The 19,336-nt window shown below is 41.9% G+C and overlaps 1 protein-coding gene across 1 annotated transcript in view; it reads right to left on the bottom strand.

The window, feature by feature from the left end:
- LOC115361017 (cyclic nucleotide-gated cation channel beta-1-like) overlaps window positions 1–12,155 on the bottom strand; it is a 43,544-nt gene extending 31,389 nt beyond the window's left edge. Inside the window, 13 exon segments of the mRNA XM_030054253.1 lie at window positions 385–409; window positions 1,025–1,100; window positions 1,931–1,994; window positions 2,116–2,216; window positions 3,255–3,348; window positions 3,659–3,683; window positions 7,346–7,457; window positions 7,636–7,655; window positions 8,862–8,964; window positions 9,059–9,137; window positions 9,572–9,593; window positions 10,232–10,319; window positions 12,021–12,155. Of these exon segments, the coding sequence (XP_029910113.1) occupies window positions 385–409; window positions 1,025–1,100; window positions 1,931–1,994; window positions 2,116–2,216; window positions 3,255–3,348; window positions 3,659–3,683; window positions 7,346–7,457; window positions 7,636–7,655; window positions 8,862–8,964; window positions 9,059–9,137; window positions 9,572–9,593; window positions 10,232–10,319; window positions 12,021–12,028 (817 nt within the window). The 5' untranslated portion in view covers window positions 12,029–12,155.
- Window positions 12,156–19,336: the final 7,181 nt, after the last annotated feature.

Below are 19,336 nucleotides of genomic sequence, written 5' to 3'. Positions count from 1 at the left end.
AATATGTAGCAATATGGCACTGGCTGCTCCAGATGACACTTTTTCTTGAAACTGATTGTGAATGGATGAATTTATTTACACTGATCTACAGCAGCCTGGCCTCAGTGACTCTGAAGAAGACACTGTTGGAATGCAGGTCTGGCACGATTAATGACTTAAAATACCCCCCCCCCCCCCCCCCCCCCCCAACCTGAGCAATTGAAGAGGTGTTTTCTGTCCAGTTATATGCAAAGCTCTGTCCTCACGTAAAACATGTTTTTGGAAATAATTTACATGGCATGGATCTGCTGAACTGAACTGTGAACTGTGGCAGCTCTGAGGATCAGTGCTGCATCGGCACTCAGGATTTATTTTCATGGAGCGAGAAAATAAAATAAAACTCACCTTTGTTTAGGACTTCAGCTGCACCCTGAGAGCAAAAAGAGAGAGAGAGAAACATTGTGTTATGAAATGAATTCTTATTAGTGTGAGCCCAGACCCAAAGCATGCATTTCATAAGATACAGACAAAAAAGACAGGCTAAGAAGGAAGACGGGGAATTTTTATAATGCATGGTAAAGAGGGATGATGGGACAATGTATTTATTCATTCATTCATTTTCCAAACCGCTACAATATATTGAAATTCAATATATCACAATGCAAAAATGTGAGATTAAGGAAGTGGAACAGACAAATGAACGTATTTGCACCCCTTTATAGGGCAAGTGACTATTTTTGGTAATTTCAAAAATTTTACATATCAGGCCCATCCCCTGTCTCAGTTAGTTCAATAATCATTTGGTCTTCACCCAGCCAATCAGCAAAGATCGCTCTACATCCCAGGTCACATGTTTGTGGCATTTGACCAATCTCATTGGCTCTGATTTTCTATAGGAAAATGAAATATTTGAAAAATTTTATACAAGTAATAAAGTCATGTCATGTTCACTAATAACAGTCTAGGGTTGTTTTTTTGAATTTCAAAGTATTTCATTGAGTGCCCTATAAAGGGTTAAAACCCCTCAGCGTGTGTTGAATCTCACCACAGCGTCGTCTTTGGGAGGGACGACCGGCTGAGGCATCCTGAGGCCCAAACCTGAGACGAACCAGCCGACCATCCTGAGAGAGACGAGACACAAAGCCAGCACTTTACACACTTTTTACACACTTTTTACACACTTTACACTCTGAGCAGTGGCATGTGAGACACCTGACACACACCACGTTCCTCTGATTCTGGCTTCTCATGTTAGTGGACTGAATACTATAATTAGACAGAGTAATATTATGCATCTGGCACTGAGACAGTTTGTCAGTGAATCAATTAGTCAGTCGACGGCAGAACGTCAAAAAAATGAGTCAGAGGATCAGAACGTCAGAATGTCAGAGCAACAGAGCGTCATCAGAACCTAAGAGTTTCAGAACGTCAGAGCCTCAGAACATCATCAGAACATGAGAACGTCATGAGAACGTCAGAACATCATCAGAACGTGAGAACGTCATGAGAACGTCAGAGCATCGTCAGAACTTTTTTTTATTTATTATTTATTTATTTATTATTTCATCGGTATATCTTATATTTCAACACTTAAACATCTCATATTCTTAGGTTAGTTTATTGTATATACTTAGCCGTTATTGTCTTTGGTGGATATATTTAGTATATTTAGTCTCTATTGTATATACTTTTAATTTTAATTTTAATTTTATTTTATGTTTTTTTTATTGATGATGCTGCCGTAACGTGAATTTCCCAGTTTGGGATCAATAAAGTATACCTATCTATCTATCTATCTATCTATCTATCTATCTATCTATCTATCTATCTATCTATCTATCTATCTAACTTTAGAACATCATGAGAACGTGAGAACGTCATGAGAACGTCATGAGAACGTCAGAACATCATGAGAACGTGAGAACGTCATTAGAACGTGATGAGAACGTACCCTGCAGCCTTGCCGTCAGTGTCCAGTGAGATCCCACTGAGAGACTCGGGTGGTGGAGACACAACTGGGGAGCAGAGACACACACACACACTTCAGACATCATGGACAGCTGCTGTGTGTGTGTGTGTGTGTGTGTGTGTGTGTGTGCGAAAGTTCGTGTGTGTGTGTGTGTGTGTTGTTTGTACTTTTGTCATGGCAGTTGGTCTTGGCTGCTGACTCCAGGGGCACGGCACCAGGAGGCAGCAGAATCGGCTGAGGAATCACCTGCTTTATCCAGCTGACCACCCTGCAGAGAGAGAGGGAGAGAGAGAGAGAGAGTCACGCGCATGTCTATAGTGTGCTTGACCTGTATTTATGTGTGTGTGTGTGTGTGTGTGTGTACGTGTGTGTACAGACAGAACAAGGTGCACACACTGTCAGGGTTTAAGGAGGATCATGTTTTCTGGTGCAAAAATAAAGTTGCAGAGACATGAAACTCGCTTCAGACAGATAATCCATCACCGAGCAAGCATCCTGCCCTAATTTACTTTCATCCACTTAAGCTGTCATTGCACGATTAGGTCCTCTGGTGCGTTCATGTGCTGCTGGGAATTGTGGCATTCGAAGTCAGCATTGCATTCATGTGCTGCTTGCATGGAAAATCAAACCCAGAGGACAAATGATAAGAAAACACAGACGTTGTGATGATGTGGAATTGGATGCTTCCTCCTTAAATAGACACATAAATAAATGAAATTCTGGCCACCAAGGAGGGAATTCGTTTTTTCCATCTTGGAAGTCTCAGAAGTCGGAGCTTCCTACAGCAGACAGCCTTGTGCAGGGAATCCCACATACAGAACCAAGAGGTGGAATAAAAACAAAGATGAGGAGCTTCCCAGCGGCACATGAAGCCACCAGAGGAACTGCAGACTCCTCAGATCAGCGTGCTCCACAGTAAAGTCACTTTTACAAAAATAAATGAGCACAGGACTTTTCCCTTCCATAAGCAGGTTTCAAGTCAGACTCATTCAGCAGCATCTAAAAGCGCAGAATGCTTTGGAAAATGGTTGGTAGTATTGTAAGCATTTATGCACTATAGTACATGTGGTGTAGGAATAAACACAGTTTGCTGGTGTTCTTCGGCAGGAAATAGTTCCTGACAAAACTCCTCGCCCCTGTGGATTATGTCTTGTATTATATCTGTGTCATTGTTTTTGGAAAGAAACTCATGGGAAAATATCTTTTTTTTTTTTTTGTATTTTGGGTGAACTGTCTCTTTAACAGGAGTGTGTGTGTGTGTGGTGTGCAGGTGTGTATGTGTAGTGTGTGGCTGCTGTGAGCGTACCTTGGGGGGAAGCTGCTGGTCAGGCTGTCCACCTCAGACATCTCGTCCTCGGACACCATCTCCACCACCGGGATGTGCGGGAGGGGGTCGTAATCTGGGCCAATCAGACAACAGACCTTCAGGTTTCAGACCAATCAGACTAAACCTAAATTATTCAGGTTTATTACAAGTTTATTCAGATTTAACAGGGGCACTGAGAGGCACTATTGCATTTTTAAACATATTTTATTTGTGGATGTAGGCTATGAATTTATTTATTTGGTTTAACAGTGAGGTGACACCCATTTTCAGCCCCTAATTTCTCACATTTTATACTTTTCACACAGTTTTTTTTTTCCATCAGTGATCAATCCCACTAAATAAAGGCAAATACACATTTAAAAGAGGCTAAAACACCAACATACCTGGCATCTCCTCTGCATCAAACACCTGGGACAGGACAGAAAAAAAAAAAAAGAAATACTTTCAAACTCAAGCCAGCAGAGTTCATGAGAGACACAGCCGCTTCTATTTTATTCTTTTTTTACGTCACACCAGCAAATGCCAGTAATCCATATTTTTTAAAGAGTTTAAATTTCACGGCCACAGAGGTTTGAAATAATTTGCCTCTTAGTTTAAACAGCGTTCCCTCACAATAGGCCTGTAAGAGTCAATAACAACTTTTAAAGGGAAAGAAAAGGAAACTGAAATGTACAAGTTTTAGTATAACCTGTAAAGGTCCAAAAATTTGGAATGAGATTGACAGCACTATAAAAGAGTCTGCATCTCTGTCTATATTTAAAAAGAGGTTAAAACAAAAGCTGCTATCTAATTATGCTTAATTATATGTATTATGAAACTGTTAAAAAAAACTGCTGAGGATCTAAATTATGAACTGCTCACTTGAATGAATATATGTATGTATGTATTTCTCATGTATAACTGATGTGCTGATTTTATGTGAATATCTCTGTATCTAGGGAATCCGAGGGGATCTTAGTTTTTAGAGTAGGTTATATAAGGAACTGTTTTGTTATGTAATGTATGGTTGTTTTTTTTGTTTTTTTTTTTAATGTTTTGGGCCCCTGTTTATAAGCTACAGATAGCTTCTGGGGAGTCCCATTTTACAAAACTTAAACACTGACTATAACTGGTATTTGTATCTCAAATGATTTGTAAATAAATAAACTGAACTGAACTGAAATGAATATATTCTCATTTACTTATTTATTTAGCAATTGTCTATTTTCAATGAAATTAAGCAACCTCTTACATTAGAGTTTTTAGGGTCTGCATACAGAAGCTTTTTGCACAAGCCCACTTAAATCCTAGGATAAAAATCCTCTAAAATGCACTGGACCACAGCATCAACACAGCATCAACGGCAAACATGTTTATTGTCTTCCACAATAAACAAGGGCACCAAGCCTCGAAAAAAAAGCTGAGGACAAACACTGTGACAGCTGGAACACTTGAGTGCGTTAGTAAGCGTGTTTCCATGTGTGAACCAGGGGTGTGACGGTTTAGCCTCCTCACTTTAATGCTCTTATGAATGAAGAGAAATGCTCCACATGACTCATAATGTTTGCTGTAATTTTGCATCCCACTCAGTAAAACCTTCACATCACGTCACACACCGAACTGAGTGCTGCAGAATCACAGTTTTCGAGGGTGTGTGTGTGCAAAAGCGTCACACCCCTAGCTGACACTGTACGGCACGTTGAACAAACACCAAAAAAAAAAAAAGCAGTTTCACACTCTCGTCTGCACCGTGCTGACACCGGAAACTTGTCGTTCTCAGCACCGTGCAGCACAGTTTTAGGTCATGGCGCTCCGGTCTGAGCTTTCTGAGGCCGTCTGTCGTCTGAATTAAATGAAGACCACCTCAGGCGGGTTGAATTCTCCGCGGCCTTTTCAGGTCCGCCTCAGATTGTCATGACCTCAGTGTGAAAACGGCGTTCACATCACAGCGAGTTCGTCTGCTGCTGCTCTGACTCACCTGAGTGACCGGCCCCTCCTGAGTGAGAAAACAGTTCATGTACAATTTACACACAGTTTTAAATCTATGTGGGACTGCTTATTCTTACAAGAATAATTTACAATGCATGAATTTTTTTTTTTTTTTTTTTAGGAATTATACATAGAATTCAGCATTGGAAATAGGGAAAACCTCAAAACTGGGTTGATAATGCCACATAATATCATGGATAAACAGGCTAAACATTGTTTAGAGCAATCACCTTCCACATTATACTCTTATATATTCATCACATTTGATATATTTTGTAATACTGTGATGGTGACAGCAACATGAAATCACAGAATTGTGTTGGTGCGCTTTTGTATGACAAAAATATCCAGTAACAAAGAAAGTAAATTGAATGTTTTATTAGAAATAAGCAGAAATAGTTTTAAGATGTACTTTTGTCTGTCAAATGATGAGATGTTCAGATGGCAGGAAAGTTAACAGTGGGATTTAATCTGGCTGAGGAGCCTGTGATGCCCTCGTGAGCTTAATCCATATACATGATTAAGCTAACGAGCCTTTCAGGTGGCATCAAGTTGCTTGTGTCAAGTCAGTTCAAAGACGAGAGCTCTGAACGTCGTCTGGCTTCATCAGGATCAGTTCAGCTGTTTACCCTGTAGAGCAGCTGAACCTCAGAGGACACGTGTGTCAAGATGATGCTCGGACTGCTTGTTTAATTAAAGGCCCACTAGGTCGACTAATCATCAGACTGGAGCTGGTTCACCATTTTCAGTGAGGTGTGAATATTTTAGCAGCTTCAGATGCAGACAAATAAACATGTTGGTGCATCTCCCGGCTCCCACCCCCTTTTCTTAACCTAAACCATGACCTCCTGCTAACTTTAACCACGTTTTGTTGGCTAAAGCTACCAGAATCTAGCCAGTAAGGGAGAATTCACAAATTAAACTTGTGTCCATGTGCACGAACAAAAAAATGACAATTCTTCTGTCCATGGACATGAAACTGTAGATTAAATTTGTGACTATTAAGATTTTTTTAAGACAGGGTTGCAGTACCATGACCACGTTTGTCCAGGTGGTGGCAGAAGTGCAGCACGTCTTCTCTGACACATGTTCAACTTTCCCAGTATCGGACAAATATGCCGGTTCCCCGTCCCCTCCCTCCCTTCTCATCAGGTGGACTGTGTTCACATGGACTTGAGTATCCCAGGTATGATCGGGTTTTTGAAGTGTCCTGTTTGTGTCTTTGTGCATGTAAACGTTACATCCTGATTTCAGAAACCTGGATCAGCCTTTATCCTGGCTTTGAGAAACCTGATCATGCCAGCTGGAGTTCCTCTGAAGGACACCGGGACACTGCGGCGTGTTTACATCTGATCCCACTGCTGGTCATAAGGTGGATGGGCCGAATCCACGGCACCATGTCGGCATTTAACGCAACCAAATTCAGGTTAACGGCTACAGAGGAACATCAGATTAAAGGTTTGTGCTGTAAACACAGTAACCAGGATACCATTTCTATTTTTTTTACAATCCTTGTTTATAGTGCTTATATTGCTTACTGCTATTTATCATGTGTATACTGTATATTTCTTCGAAATTTGCACATTGACCTACCTCTATGCACATTTTACACACCCATGCACATGTTTTTTTTTTTTTTTTTTGCACATTGCTTTTTGCACACTGGGTTGTACTTAGATCTTATTCTGTTGTACTCAGATCTTATTCTTTATTTTTTATTTTTTATTTTTTATTTATTTAATCTGTAATCTGTGGATACTGCTGAAAAACTGCGAATTTCCTGCGGGATGAATAAAGTATCTATCTATCTATCTATCTATCTATCTATCTATCTATCTACCAGTGTTTACCATGTACACAGAGATATGAAAAACCGGATGTCATATCCCAAATATGATCAAAACCGGGATAAGCCTCATACCTGGGATTCTCACGTCCATGTAATCACAGTTAATAATGGTCATTTGTTCCACGGGAGCTGTGTCCTGCGGCGTTAAAGGACTTTTTCTTTTATTGTTGGAGACACAATGTGATGATGTGATGATGTGATGATGTGATGATGTGATGATGTGATGATGTGATGATGTGATGATGTCGCTCACCTCCGTTACTTCATCAACTTTTTTGGCGTTGATGTGGATCTCTCTGTACTTCTCATCAGGCTGCGGCAGCACTTTGGTCAAACCCTGAGCCACCCAGCTGATCACCCCGGTCCTGCCAGAGAGAGAGAGAGAGAGAGAGAGAGAGAGAGAGAGAGAGAGAGAGAGAGAGAGAGAGAGGGGTCACCGACGGGTCCCACCCATAGAATCAGAATTGAATTCTGTTTCGATCATCCCACCCTTCGATCTAAATATTCCTCTAAATATCCACCACCCCCCGGAGCGTACAGTACCTTTCTCCATCTTCTCCCGCCTGATGGGTGGAAAAGAGAGAAGAAAAAGATGGAATGAAAAAAAATGAGATGCTGCAGAAACCAAACTCTGGGTCAGTAACACAGGACACAGACAGTCATGCGTCGAACTTTATCATAGTCAAGGTGGAGAAGCCTCTGAAACAAAACTCAGAGCATCATGCAGTCTCTGTAATTCTGTGTATTTAACCCACTACTGTGTTGAAGTGTCATTTTGAACATTTTGAAGTACTGGCACTTTTCTTGAGTATTTCCATTTTGAGAGACTTCCTACTTTTTCCTGAGAGGCATTACAGAAGGAGATCTTGTACTTTTTCCTGCACTACATTTAAGTGACAGCTGGATATGGACATGGAGCAGTTAGAGCTAACATTTAACATTTAAATACGTCTTATAGATTAATGCAGTAGTAATTCAACTCTCTGAAAGGAAGACTACTTTTACTTGTCAGACTGAGTTACATTTTATTGTGGATGCTCCTTTTCTTTGGTTACACTTCATTTTAGTGTGCTGTGTTTACTTTTTCTGCGCCATCAGACTCACTCTGATCATTTCAAATGTTGTTACAAACCGAATTTATTATTTTTATTTGCTGGTTTTCCTGTAAAACTCTAAAACGGCACTGAAGCTGCGTTCAAGCTGCACATGTAAAGTCAGTTTTTGGATTTCAAGATAATCCACAGATTTTCACAACCAGTGGCAACCCTGGTTTCATTTTTATCATAGAAGGGATTTGCTTCATCTGGAGTGAGTTTGGTGACACAGTAAATGTAAAAGGTTTGGTTTTCAATAGATTTAATAGATTTTTATAGAGGTAAATGTTGATGTGATTTGGGGGTGATTTTAAGGAAATTACTTGCCAGTTATCGCCTACCTCCCATGAAATTCACAGCCCAATGAAATGACGTGTTATTCTTACTGAAGGAACATTAGGACTGCAGGACTTTTACATTTACTGGAGTATTTTATCCATTATGGTATTGCAACTTTAAATGGATTCGAGGACTTCTTCTATTATCTTTGGTTAACAACTACAGCTGCAGGGCACCTTGCTGAGTCCTGAGCTTGAACACACACACACACACACTGATGCTACAGAGACACACAGAGTCAAGCAGACTTGGACTGGGACTGGGACTGGGACTGGGACTGGGACAGGGACTGGGACTGGGACTGGGACTGGGACTGGGACTGGGACTGGGACTCACCCCGGAGGTGGAGTTGGCCCGGTGCAGCCCGGGGGAGCTGGGCTGCGGCAGGGCGCTCACAAACCCGTTGGACAGCCAGCCCAGCACGCCGGTCTGCGTCTGACTGCAGGAGGACACAGCGCTCGTTAGCTCTCATTCATTATCTATTATCACACACACACACACACACACACACACACACACACAGGGTGCTTTACCTTTCCTCTGAGGCTTCCTCTGAGGTGTTTTTCACCGGCGGGCTCTTCACCTCTATCCTCTTCACCTCCTGGTTCTTCACTGCAAAATAAAGTCAAAAAATAATTTTAATTCAAATTTTGCACTCATGCAGGTGCAGACGATCTTTTACATGCTGCATCTTTTACAATAAATATTTTCATTGTTTAATTTTATTTATTATCACTTTGAGTGTTTTTTTTTTTTTTAATCACAGTCACCTGGTTATATTCCTGTTTTGCTGTTTATTACTTCATTTATCTTTGTGTTTTATTTTTGCATTTATTAGATTTGCCCTTTGACTTTTAGTGGCTTTGACTTTAAAGCACTTTGTGACTCTATTTGGAAAACTGCTGTAGAAATGAAGGTTATTATTACTGTTATTATTAGTTATACACACATGCACATATATACACACACATTCTAGGTGAAGAAAACTCAACACAAGTGCAGGATAAGCAATGAGACGGTGTGTGTTACAGGAAACTAATGCTCACCTTCTTTACCTCTGGACACTTCCTACAGATGAGAGAGAGGGAGAGAGAGAGAGAGAGAGAGAGAGAGAGAGAGAGGGTTAGGGTTAAAAGAGACAAAACACACATTAAACGAAGGTTAAAGATGAATTGGACTGATAATGTGATTTGATTGTGTCTAAATGTTGTGACAACGAAATCTTTTGGCCATAATCGTGAAGTGAAAGTCTGATACTGTGATGGGCCTTCCTGCAATAAAGAAGATTTATTTGTAATTTGATACCAGGTAAAGAGGATGAAGGGGAAAGCACAGAGAGAGCAGCGTTCCCCTCCAGGTGTGCAGCAGGAGCCAAAATGAACTAATCAGCCAATCAGACCACAGCAGGAGTGTTTTTTTTTTGTTTTTTGTTTTTTTTCCTCGCCCCTCCTGTGTTGTTTGCTGTAAACCTGTGAGCCTGTTGGGCTTTGAGACTTTAAACAGGGATTTGAGTTCCTAAATAAACATGAACTTGAACTTTCAGAAGACCAAATCTGGGGATTCCTCACAACAAATATTAGTTTCTTTAAAAGAAAAAAACAGAACGTCACTAATGGAAGTTTTTTTTTACTCTCAGATATTGATCAGTGTGTGTGTGTGTGTGTGTGTGTGTGTGTGTGTGTGTGTGTGTGTGTGCTTGCTCTTACAGCAGCAGAGGTCTTGGCAGCCTCATCTCCCAGAGTCCCCGGGGCATCAGGGGGCTGCGGGACGACTTTCACCACCCAGCTAAACATCCTGTTGAACACACACACACACACACACACAGAGAGAGAGAGAGAGAGAGAGAGAGAGAGAGAGTCATAATCAGCTGTTTACCAAATTTGGCCATTAAGTCAAAGCCTGAATTTGGGGCGAGTGAAGCCGCTCTTCAGATGTTGTTGATGATCATAAAAACGATAATGTCCAATCATTTTTCTTTCATGAGCTGCTTGGGGCGGCCACTTCATGTCAGAGGGGGCTCTCACTGCGGCTAATCAGGTCCTGCGAAGGACACCCAGCCTCGCGTTGGCCCCCCCTCTCCCTGCACACAGCATTTTGTTTTGGTGCAGCTCTGGTTTTTATTCTGGGCGTTTGTGAAACAGGTAGACGACTGTGTCACTTCAAAACATTTAGACCGGCAAGAGGAAAAGAGTCTGACTTTGGCAAAGACTAAAAATGAGACTGAAGCTTCATGGAAACTGTCAGGTGAAAAACGTGTATCTCTAAAAACAGGCTTGGTGTTCATTTGTTCAGAGGTCAGACAGCAGCAGAGCCACAGGAGAACCAAACAGGCGGCGGCAGCGACTTAAGCTGCTTTCCTGTGCGGCTCCACAGGTGACAGAGGGTTAAATCGGTTAGGGAGGAAGAGCAAACACGTCAAAAACAAACGGGAGGAGGGAGTTTCGCCGGCTGATGAGCTGATCTGAGAAACTGAGTCACAGAAAAGCGAGCAGGAGCGCCACGCTTCCGGCTTATCCAGTGAATCTGCTCAGCTAATCCACTTCAGCAGCGGGCAGCGAGCCACCGAACCTGCAGGATTTCAGACTCAGTTGCCAGGACAGCTGCCGCCGTTGTTTATTTCTAAACGCCCGAAACTCTAAGAAGAACAAGTTTCCATAAACCCAAAATCAAGCTAAAAATATAACTTTCAGCTCAGAGCTTCTTTCTGTGGCTTCCACCTCCTCCTAGCAGGATGCAGAGCTTTTTTTTCATACGCAGCTCCAAAAAGCTCAGGTAGGTTTGGTGGATCATGACGGGGAACAGGTGAGGCCAAACACTGAGCTTTGTCCCAGGCCAAGGGGAACCGTCCCGTGTCCCCGCTCAGGCCAAAAAGATCAGCTGAGCCGTGGCGTTACAGGAGGTGAAACACCTCCTCCAGCCCTGCATCATGTTTTTGGCTCTGGGCCTTCAAGGATTACAGCCTCCAGCACCTCAACAAGTCCTGTCTTCCTTTGTTTTTTAACAGAAATATGGCCTCTGATTGGCCCACAGTCTCTACCATCAGTTGATTCATCATTTCACTCTTAAAAATGTTATGGATCAGAAGGAACTTGCACTCTATAACGGTTGAAATACCAAAGGCAGGACCACTGATGCAACAGTTTGCAAAAACATATTTGCATCGTGACGAGGTGGAAAAAGTGCAGAAGTAATTGTTGCATCAGTCGGCTTCTTTTTTTCCCCCTCTCTGATCCTCTTCATTCATTTTTTTTTTTTTTTTTTAACTTTCCTGGGCTCATGAAAAGAGCGCTGACATCCTCACTCACTTATCGCTAAAATATTAAATTACATGATAAATGTGCAAACCCCAAAGTGAGGTCTTAGAAATGCTCAAAGAAACCCTCAATGCATCAGTTTAATAATGACATGAAACAGAGAAAAACAAGCAAATCCGAGCACCGTGGAGGTGGAACAGGCAAGGGTTTGGTATTTTTACTTGATAAATGACCAAATTACAGTCTCATTTTCTCTTGATCGACTATCAATCAACTGATTAATCCTCCCGGCATGACATTAAAGCTCTGTCGAGTTGTTGGCTGAGTACTTTCCAATATTCTGTGTGGTGTTACTGAGCCAGGTGACGCTCTGCTGCCAGTTTAAAGAAGAACTGACGCACCAACAATGTGTTTAAAAACTGAACACAGCATGTCAGCGTCTTTAGTTTTAGGGATATCCAAAGCTTTAAAATGCTGTAAGAGACAGATTACAGCCTCCACACGCCCCCAGTGATTCATTCTTTAATGCGCTGAGTCCCTCTAATACCTGACGTCTTTATCTGCGCAGATCCACCGCGTTCATAGAAACCTGGCAAACAAAAGTGTGTTTTTTTGTTCTTTTTTTTTTTCTGCCGGTTGTTTGATCCCTGTGTGATTTCTGACATACTGTCCCAGTCAGCAGAGATCAAATGAGCCTCTCCTGGCCTAATCTGCAGTCTGCAGTATTGGATTACATGGTGCGGCTCTGCCCACACCCTAATCTACTGCCTCCCTCACTGCCTAAGACCTGGATTAGCTGCTAAACGCTTGATACACACTCATCATTTTCACCAATCAAACAAACAGTTTCATCGATGAGAGGAAGAAGCTCTCGTCATTGTTCTGATTCCACTGATTTGGGAAGCTTTTTTTTTTTTTAAGTTTAATGAAGATGCTTAATATCTTTCCGTCCCCAGATGAGGCCACACATGGGAAACTATCTCTAAACATCTACACATGTCAACACATAACATCTCTGCAGTCAGACACACTCCAGAAAGAGCCACTTCCTCCTTAAAAACACATTTTTCTTGTAGCACAGCACCACTGAGTCTGGACCCAGAGCTGCAGGAAGCACCTTAACCACTCACATTATCAACACACACACACACACACACACACACACACCATGCAGTTCATCATGTATCAGAATAAGAGCGGAGTGCTGCTTACCTGTGTGTTTACAGGTGGGTCTGCATGCCTGTGGCGTCCAGAGTCCAGAGTCCAGAGCGCCGTGCGGCCAGTCCTGCTGCTCTGCTGGGATTTAGCCGGCGCTCGCCCGAGCTAACAGGATTACCCAGCAGCACCTGAAGGACAGGGCCCAATCCTGGACTTGCGGGCTATCGCAGATTAGACAAACACACTGGACATCAGCCCTGTAACCTACAAGCTTTCACCCTGCCTCCTTCCCACCAAGTGAACCACAGACTTCATGATGCAAACTCACAATCCAAACAACTATTCAAACACTAAGGTCCATTTTATAAAACAGGATTATTCTCGTCTTGATTCCCGACCAAACTACGTCTGTAGCTAAATATTATTTTCATTGTTGATTAATCTATCAGTCACTTATCCGCAAGCGTGTGTTTTGCCACTGGTTCCCTGCTGGTGTGGTGAAAAATGAGAGGTTGGTTAAGGATAATGCGAGAGAAAATCTAAAGTTACTAAAATTAACAGAGTGAATAAAATTGTATGTGTGTTCTTCTCTGTGGGAGAGTTAAAGTAGTATAATTTCACGTTTGTGACTGAATTACATGCAGTTGGGATGAGATCACCAAAACAGACAGGATTCATTCTCCGGGGAGCCACTCAGCAAAACTGCACAGCAATCCATCCACTACATTTAAAGTCACATGACTGACCTGAGGGTGGAGCCAGAGGAAAGGTCATGAGGTCACCAGAGCTGACAGGGTGCATGCTCCGGGAAGCATGAACGTGCTTTTTGAATTTCATGACAATCTGCAAAATAGTCTTTAAAATATCAGTTTGAGATTTTGGCCTCATAGTCGATATTGCTCGCTTTTGGCTGCCTGATGGACTCATCCAGTTTTAGTGAAATCTGGCCAATAAATTATGCAATCTCAAAACTGAGGGTGGCGCTATAGAGGAAAGGTGATGAGTCATCAAAATGAGGAGGAATCTTCCTCTGGGGAGCCAAACATCATTCTCAGATTTTGTGACATCTCATGTACAAAGTTGACATTTTGGCTTGAGGATGGCAGTAGAGGAAAGGTCATGAGGTCACCAGAGTTGACAGGGTTCATTCCCTGGGGAGCATCAACATGATCACCATGCCATGGAAATTGATCACATGATCAATTTCCATGGCAACTTGAGTGATAGATTTCGACAGGCGTTGCCTTGGAGTAAAGTGTTGAACAGAAACTTTATAGATCCACCAGCACAGCTATCTTTAGTTGTGTGTTTGCCTCTGTCTTCTGACCTTTGACCTCCTTCATAACCGCTATAGCCGACCTCTGAAAGTCTGTTTCACGGTCACAGTCAGTTTTAATGGCCAAGTGAGTTTGCAAATTCAAGACATTTGATTTGGTGGGTTGCACACATCAGCCACAAACAGTTTATTTTATTTTATTTATCCTTTATTTCATCCAGAAGGTCCCACTGAGACACAAGATCTCTTCTTCCAGTCCTGGTTAAGACAGCTGCACAATTAGTTGCACTTAAAAAACAATTTAACATGACAGAACACAAAACGATGCATAAACTCAACACAAAGGAAATAGCAAAAAAAGGGAGGCATGCAGGCCATATCAGCAATATCCAAATACAGTCCACCTCAAGTCAAGGAAATTACGTAAAACTTTAACATGTTTCTTTCATAAAACAAAATTATTGTGAAAATACATTTTTTTTAATCTATAAAAAACGGCATACAGAAATAAAAAGACACTTAGGAAATAGGATTCATTGTAAGAGCCTGACTGATTGCACTAATTTGTCAGGAAACTCTTTTGTTTTTTTCTTCCAAGTTCAGACGCACTGAGCAAAATAAGGAGCAGGAATCATTTCTATTTTTTAAAGAGCTTTGAGGTGAGTTGGGCTCTCACTTCATACTTTTCCACAGTCTGTGTGTGTGTGTGTGTGTGTGTGTCCCTCAGCCCCCTCCTCCACCTCGTCATCCCCGTCCCCTGCCTATTATCTCCTGTCCCGTCCTCATTACAGTTTTATCCCCAGGAACTGACGCAGGGCTCTCGCTGCCGGCCTGGTCTCCTTTCCCCCGGCAGCGAGCAGACACACGGGACAGAAAAGCTTCTTATTATCAACACAGGAGACACTGGAGGCTCTGTCGCTTCTTTATGGCACAGATCTGATCTGTTCCCAGCTGTTTAAACACAGACAGGCTTCATGAACCTCCCACAACAAGATCACACACATCACAACAAGCTGCAGTGATCTGTTTCTCCAACACAGCGAGAAACAGTTTAATGGATAAAGAGAGAAGCGAGGAAGGAGAGAGGAGGAGGAGGAGGAGGTGAAAGGGAGACAGAGATGAGCGCAGGGTGAAAGAAGAGAGGGATGAGGAGGAGGAGGAGGAGGAGGAGGAGGAGAGAAAGCGTGGCGTGATGACAGAGGCTGATTAGCGGGGATCTAGGCAGGCCTGCCCTCATTAAAGACAGACAGGGAGGACAGGACGTGACACGAGCAGATACAGATGCAGTTTGTGTCCCACACACACACACACACACACACACACACAAAAAGTCAAATCATTGTTCATCTTCCGTGGTCACAGAAATCTTATTTTTGCTTGCTTGTTATTTTGCTGAACTAGAATTAAAATGCTGCTCGTTAATTAATCAAGAGCGTGAGGGCTGGTCGATACCTGGAGAGTCTGAAATTTGGATCAACAGTTTATTGATTGTTTCCTCAGTAGACAGCGTAAATGTTTCAATCACAAATGACAGCGCTGTTAACAAGAAGTCGACATGGGACGGTTAATTAATAAATTAGTTCATTTATTAAAATGAAATAAAACAAAAATGATAATAAATTTAACCATGACCATTAAAGGAAAAAAAATCTAAATATTAATAATTATAATGACATATATAAATAAAGACGGTGATGTTAACTGGTATTCTAATAAATTATACCCCTTATTTGCACACGCTTTCTAAGTGAGTTTAATGTTATTTTTATGAGCTGGAAATGTCATTAAACGCTCAGCGCTGTGGGTCTGCACACATTTCAGGTGAAACTCCTCCACCTCCTCGAGCAGCCTGATGGTAAATGCTGCACTGCAAAAACTCAAAATCTTACCAAGATTATTTGTCTTATTTCAAGTCAAAAATGTCTTATTACTAGTCAAAATATCTCATTACACTTAAAATAAGACATGATCACCTCAGAAGTAACTTGTTTTTAGACAATTGTCTCTTGTTTCAAGTGAAAATTTGCTTGTTTCATTGGCAAAATTTGTTTCTTGTTTCTAGCTAATTTTCACTTATTTCAAGTGAATTTTCACTTTTTCCACTGGCAAATTTTGCCAATGAAACAAGCAAATTTTCACTTGTTTCAAGTGAAATTTCACTTGAAACAAGTGAAAATTGTCTAAAAACAAGTTACTTCTGAGGTGATCATGTCTTATTTTAAGTGTAATTAGATATTTTGACTAGAAATAAGACATTTTTGACTTGAAATAAGACAAATAATCTTGGTAAGATTTTGCGCTTTTGCAGTGCTGTTGATAACAGAGAAGAGCATGATCTGGGGTTTTGGATGTCATAATATCATGATATGGCTTAAGCTTGGTCTGTTCTTGGTTTTAAAGGCTGCATTAGAGAGAAGGGATGCAATTTGAAGAGTGCCAGCCTAAAGATTAAACATCAGCCACACGGGCAGTCAGTCATATCAAACAGACAGGGAGGTGACAGGTGAGCCGGCGAGGGTCTCAGAAAGAGAGTTAAAGTGGCCTCGGTGCTGCTGACCAGGCAGGAGGCGCTGCTCACATCCCATTATGAGCTCAGCAGGCGATAAGCCGCGGGAACAGGCCGGGGACGCAGCCGGGCGGCCGGCACGGCAACGCCACGCTGGCCTCAATCCTAATTGAACAACTGGATCAGCCAGGGGACGGGGGGACGGGGGGGATGAGGGGATGAGGAGGCGAGGGGACGGAGGGCAGTTTGGGAGGAAGATGGGAGAAGGAGGGGGAGGTGGGAGGTGGGGTTTGAGGCTGGAGAGTCCGAGCCTGGGCGTTTACATCCCAGGTGAGTCCGGTGGTCGCTTCACGTTTCACTGGTTCACCAGGTCAAGTTCACCCTCGCTGTGACTCTCAATAAGAGCAACAACATGAGCGAGTGCTGCTGGAGACAGGCAGAGAAAAGAGCTCAAACATGGACAGGAAAACTGATTTAGTGATTGGAGTGGCATGAAAATCAATAACCTGAGAGCTGAGCAGGGGGAGCCGGGGAGGAGGAGGGTTAAAATAATAGAGGACGTGTCCTTTTGAATTTTAGGAAGTGAGACGATGATGGGTTGACTCTGAAAAGACATTTTGAACACTGTGAATGACACACAAACAAATGTTCACTACTTTTATCCCCTACAAAATAAAACTATATTAGAAATCACCATATCTCATGAATCTGGAGTGATACAGGCTTACAGTTTCATAAATCTACACTGACACATTATCTTTAATTAACTTCCCTGTTAAGTTGAACTGGTTGCTGTGGTCCTGAGATTGTTAGCTGCTGTGATAATGCTTAAATTTGCGTGTAGCTCTTGTTTATAAGTGTTGAAGTAATGCTAATTTTGTATTTGCCAATCCCCATATTCCTCACACAGGTTTTCAGAAGGGCTGCAGTGAGAATAAGATCGACTTGCAGAGGTTAAACTGCTCAGTGCTGCTGGAAAGAGCCGGATAAAGAAGAAGAAGAAGAATGGTTGAAAACAATTATCAATCAAAACATTCAGGTCGCAGATAAACACAATTATTTTTCTGGGCAGACGGCAATGACAACAAAAATTAGTGAAGAGGTTTGCTGACAGTTTTATCGCACTCCCACCTGGAGGAAAAACAGGATTTTATGTGCAGAGAAGAATTGTTTTTTTATGCGAGTGCAGTCTTCAGAGAAAGTGCTGATGTGGCGTGGCGTCAAACACAAATAAATACAAATTCAGTCTGTCAAAAAACTGAGGATATGCTGAACATTCATGCAATGCATCGCTTTCTCACAATTTTCTACCAAACATGAAACAACTCTTATTTTTATTGCTTGACTGTCCCAAACACGTTTCACAAACTTCAAACTTGAATAAAAGTAAGAAAACTAAACTCTGCTCAGTGAAGAGCAGACTGATAATGCAGATGTCTGTTTGTGAGTCTGTGCTTTTCCAAGTCCAGGAATAATATTTTGAGGCAGCTGATTAAAAAAAAAAAAGATTATGTCCCAAAAATTGATATGATATGCTGTGTCGACCACCCGTGTGTGTGTGTGTGTGTGTGTGTGTGAATTTGACCATATTTAGCACTAAAGCAAGGAGCAATAACCACATTTAGCTCTGATGAAATATGAGCTCAATGTTGTTGTTTGGGCGAAAGATTAATCCTGAAGTTAATCGAAAGAGTGAGAGTGAAGGGTAGAGAGAGAGAGAGAGAGAGAGAGAGAGAGAGAGAGAGAGAGAGATGAAAGAGAAAGCAGGCAGAGGTTAACAGTGGATGATCTGTGATGGAGGCTAATCCTGATTACCTCCGACATTAAGACACAGAGAACCGTGCACTAACACACACACGCACTGGACGAGTCATGCATGGACACACACACACGCACACGCACACGCACACACACACACACACACACACACACACACACACACAGAGACATTGTTTTTGCACACAAACCTTTCCTTTCAGACTCCTCTTCCTCCTCTGCCTGTTGTGCTCTAATGTGTGAAAACCTGAGAATTTATAAAAACAAGCAACAGGTTTCCACATTTTAGATGAAACGGTTCCCTCTTGTGGCCAAAAACGTGTACAGTCACAGCTGGGGAGTAACAAAATATATGGAATATAGAAATATGAGTTATCTTCTCTTACAGTTACTATTTGCATTGATGGTGATCAGATTATATTTACTATTTTTTTATTCAGATCACTGAGGGGATTGCTTTGCATTTTACCGTTTATTTTTTTCATTCAGTGTTGATTTAGTTGGAATATCATCTCTACCCCTTAGGAAATAAACAGTGAGCTTGACTCCCTGGATTATGCATTCAGTAATCTGTGATGGGATATATGTTAAAAAATAATCCCTCCGGTGACATGAGGTGTGAGGCGTGACCAAAAGGAAGCACCACAGGGACAGGAGGCCTTGCTTTGCTTTTACCTGTGTGTTTTTATTGTGAACTTCTTGAACATTCTCTATACAGGAGTGCACAGGCCTTACACAACATGCCCTGCATGCATCAACATCCTCGTAATAATCTACTGCGGTTCTAGAGCAAAAAAAAAAACATGAAAACAAAATGTACAAAACTACAAATGATACAAAG

The sequence above is a fragment of the Myripristis murdjan genome, chromosome 6 (genome assembly GCF_902150065.1).
Source record: "Myripristis murdjan chromosome 6, fMyrMur1.1, whole genome shotgun sequence".
Lineage (NCBI taxonomy): Eukaryota > Metazoa > Chordata > Actinopteri > Holocentriformes > Holocentridae > Myripristis > Myripristis murdjan.
This window is presented reverse-complemented; position numbering and strand designations above follow the sequence as displayed.